The sequence below is a fragment of the Lygodium microphyllum genome, chromosome 9 (assembly GCF_053477565.2).
Source record: "Lygodium microphyllum isolate KBCC chromosome 9, Lygodium_microphyllum_v1.1.10, whole genome shotgun sequence".
In the NCBI taxonomy this organism is placed as follows: domain Eukaryota; kingdom Viridiplantae; phylum Streptophyta; class Polypodiopsida; order Schizaeales; family Lygodiaceae; genus Lygodium; species Lygodium microphyllum.
Genome location: NC_141143.1, coordinates 108,579,023 through 108,582,772, shown reverse-complemented (window position 1 = coordinate 108,582,772; position 3,750 = coordinate 108,579,023). Strand labels below are relative to the sequence as shown.

General features: G+C 52.1%; 1 protein-coding gene across 1 annotated transcript; it reads left to right on the top strand.

The window, feature by feature from the left end:
* Positions 1-1,034: 1,034 nt before the first annotated feature.
* Positions 1,035-3,464, top strand: LOC148031410 (uncharacterized; the record flags this gene model as incomplete). Its single annotated transcript, XM_087685566.1, has 2 exons — positions 1,035-1,578; positions 1,653-3,464. Coding segments are annotated over 2 exons (2,049 nt in total), but the record flags the coding sequence as incomplete, so codon positions are not given.
* Between the last annotated feature and the right edge of the window lie 286 nt (positions 3,465-3,750).

Genomic DNA, 3,750 nt, shown 5'->3' with positions numbered 1-3,750 from the left:
AGCGCCAGCCAAGAAAACGTGTGTTTATACCTTCATCAGTGAAAGGACGGATCTCCCTCCTGCTCGTTAAAGAGCTTATTTTTTAAAAAAAGAAAAAGAAAAATACACCCATAAAAGAAAAGAAAACCAAGACGTAGTATGTTGTTATGTGGATTCGCAATAAAAAGACGTAGGTAGCTTGTTATGTGCAGAAGGATTGTTGCCATGATTCTCGTTGCACGTGAAGGGCTGTTTGGCGATGCAAGGATTTTGGGCGGCCCGACCGGCGAAGCGTCCCTTTTCAGTTCGGACTATATAAAGTCCTTGTCGTGTAGATTTGTAGGGGTTTGATAGAGGGCGCCGAGAGAGAGAGAGAGAGAGAGAAACATCGTATACAGAGTGAGAGCTCGTCTCCTCTCCTGCGCCTCCGCCGCCTCCTCCTCCTCCTCCTCCTCCTCCTCCTCTGGCTCTTCAATCTGTTTACGATTGCAGAAACAGGACCGACACACGGGCTTTTGCCTCTAGCACGGCAGCCCTTATTCGCTTCCTTTTCCCATCTTATATTTGCATGTGTTCTATATCGAGCGATAGAGAGAGAGCGTTCCCTCGGCCCCCGCCCCCCGCCTCGCCCCCTTTTTCCAAGCTTCGTTCGGACTTGTCCTACGTAGAGACCCGCCCACAGCAAGGAAAAGTCTTACCGGTATATATTTCTTTAATATTTTCTCCTATCTCTCGTATCTAGGCTTTGAACTTTGAATGTTTATGGCGGATAAAACGGCATCTTGGTGCATACTTTCTCCACTAAAGTTGTAAGCGCGTGCAGATACATATCATGATCAACGCTGTTGACATTAAAGGCAGCTGCTAGTTCGAATAAAACAAAAGCTCGATATATCTACTTTAGCAGACGTCTAGATATAATATGAAGGTCTGGTGGACAGAAGGACAAGAAGCAACAGTTAGGGTTACCCAACGGGGTTTGAATCCCTGCACAGAAGAGAAGATATAAACCGAGAGTTTGTCCGGTGCTGACTTAACCGTTGTTGTGATCTCTGTGTAGAAGGTTTTTGAAGGTGGCTAGGCGAGGGGAGGATCAGGAGGGCACCTCGCGTGGAGGAGAGAGGGCGATTGATCTCGAGGGAGAGGCGGATGTGGATATAATACCTGATCTCAGGAATGGCCAGTCGAGGAGAAGCACAGAGCTGTCCACGATCATATCTGCCCTCTCTTACGTCTCGAGGCCCACGCAACAACACGAAGAAACCCGAGAGGATTTTCGTTCCCCACAGTCGACATCGGCGGCCTTGCCGCCTCTCAGCCTTACAACGACTACAACACAGTCTCACTCCGCTCAAGAACAGCTATCCTCGCTCGTGCCAGCTCTAAGTACATCCGGTGCTGCATCGATCATCGGCTTACAGGGAGAAGCTGGTTCAGGGGCTGCCCTATGGCACTGGCCAGGTTACGATTATCCGAAGCCGCGAGTACCAGCGTCGTATATTGTGTCGGGAGATGAGCAGGAGCAGCAGCCGGCGGAGTATGATGCAGGCGAGGTGGAGGAAGACAGGGCCAGCGCATTGCCGGGCTCATCGACTTCAGGTATGCGAGAGAGAGGTAGAGAGAGAGAGTGTGTGTGTGGGAGATTTTAATGTGTGCCGTGGTATCATCTCCAGATACGAGACTACCGTCGAGTGACGGCGAGGAAGGAATTAAGAGGTCTGCTTCCAGCAGCGGAATAGTGGATGATCAGCAGGTTGAGCCGCCGCCAAAGAAGAGGCGATATCGAGGGGTAAGGCAGAGGCCGTGGGGCAAGTGGGCAGCGGAGATAAGGGATCCCCGGAAGGCGGCGCGAGTGTGGCTGGGGACGTTCGATACAGCGGAGGAAGCGGCCCGAGCTTACGACCGGGCGGCCCTCAACTTTCGAGGCACCAGGGCCAAGCTCAACTTCCCCGAGAGCGCCTCCTCGCTGGCGCTGCAGCTCCATGCAGGCGCCGCCGCTCTCACCGCTACACCCCCCACCCCTTTCGGGTCCAGCACGCTTATAAGCAATGAGCTGGGTGGCGCAGGCGGCGCCTTCTCGCTGCTGCCACGTATGCCTCCCGCCGCTGGCGCCCCTGCTGCTGCTTCCCCCCCGCCTCCTCCCACGTGGCCCTCGCGGCCCTTGCCCACGTCAGCTTCCAGTTTGCAGCTGGCTTCCCAGCTCATGCAGCCTCCGCTCTTCACCTACAATCCGAGCATCATATCCCCCCCTCCACCTGACCCTCACAGTCCCCCCTTCGGCCTTTCCAACATGTCCATGCAGCATTACTTGCAGCTCCGATCAGGTGTTGCTGCCCCTCAGCAACTAAACCACCCCCACGCTGACGACCCCTCCGCGCTCTTCAGATCATATCCACAGCCTAGTGAACGTTTCTTGAGCTCGCCAGCAAACCTAAGGAGGACGCAACCCTACATTCCTCGCCAACATCATTTTATCTATGATCAACAGCAACCGCCTGGCCAGCTTGGAGCTCATCATGATAGTGCCCTAATGCAGCATCCTTCCACCGATTGGCCTCCTTCTGGGCTTCAATCTCAACATTCGCGGCTGCATCAGGTGATACAACCGTCCTTTCGTGTGATGGACTACTCGTCTACGAATAGCCAGCAGGATTTTATGCCTGGAGGTGAATCATCAGTTACTGTCGCGCAATTTCCCAGTAGTTATTTTGGAAGAATGTCGCCGTTGATGCAGCAGCACGCGCATTTAGGGGTTGCATCGTCCACCTCAAACATTCATGACCAGGCGCCGAACATGACTTCGTTATCTGGTTATAACATCAATATTCCTCCAGCCGCAGGTATCGGCCAGATGCAAAGATCAGAAGAGGAGGCCGCCGGCCTGGGCATGCTACGCTTCCCGGCGCAGCTCCTCGAGAGGAGGCTCACTAGCAGTTACGAGGACAGAGCGGCTACTATGCAGCACCAGCAGGTTAGGGGGATGCCGACCCCTAGTATACTACATCACCATATTAATCAGCCTTCCACAACAAGAATATCGAGTCCAGATCATCCTGTCATCAGCACGTCTGCTTTCGGTCACAACGAGCAGCTCCCTCCTTATAGTAGCACCATGCATTCCAGTAGCTTTCCTTCTGGAGGCTGGATTTTTCACCAGCAGCCGCCTCCACCTGAGTAGAAAGTCGAGATGTCCCCACATGATCAATCAATTGATTCGATTTAGATTGTAAGTCGAACTTCTGAAGAATTCCGTAGCTTACCCCCCATGTAGAAAAGCAAGATAGGGGACGACACACTTACATGTAAGAAGTTGCTTATCATACCTCGTATACATTGCTTTGCTTTGATTCCTGGCGGAAAAGATGCGCGACATTTAAAAGAGCTGTAAGTTTTGTTCATTTCGAGCTGGGCTGTGGTCGCCTGTTTTGGTCTGTTCTGGTTGAATTTGCATAAGTTGTCTGTGTGACTGATGAAAGACAGATCAGAGCCCGTGGAATGTGGTTAGTTAGAGAGAGAGAGAGAGTCTGAGAGAGATCTCAGCGGGACTGACGTTAATGATGATGCTATGATGGTGTCGTGGCGTTTTGGTCGAATATTTGTCTTGGTCGCCGCTTGCTATCGGGTTCGTGTTTTTGTTGCTTGCGTGTCGCTCTATTTTGACATGTGTTAACTGGTCAGATGAAGCTTGTATTTCTTGAACTGTTGGGATTTGGCGTGGCAGTTTCAGAATTCGCCACGTGTTTGTCGTCTCGTCTATCATCATACGATTTG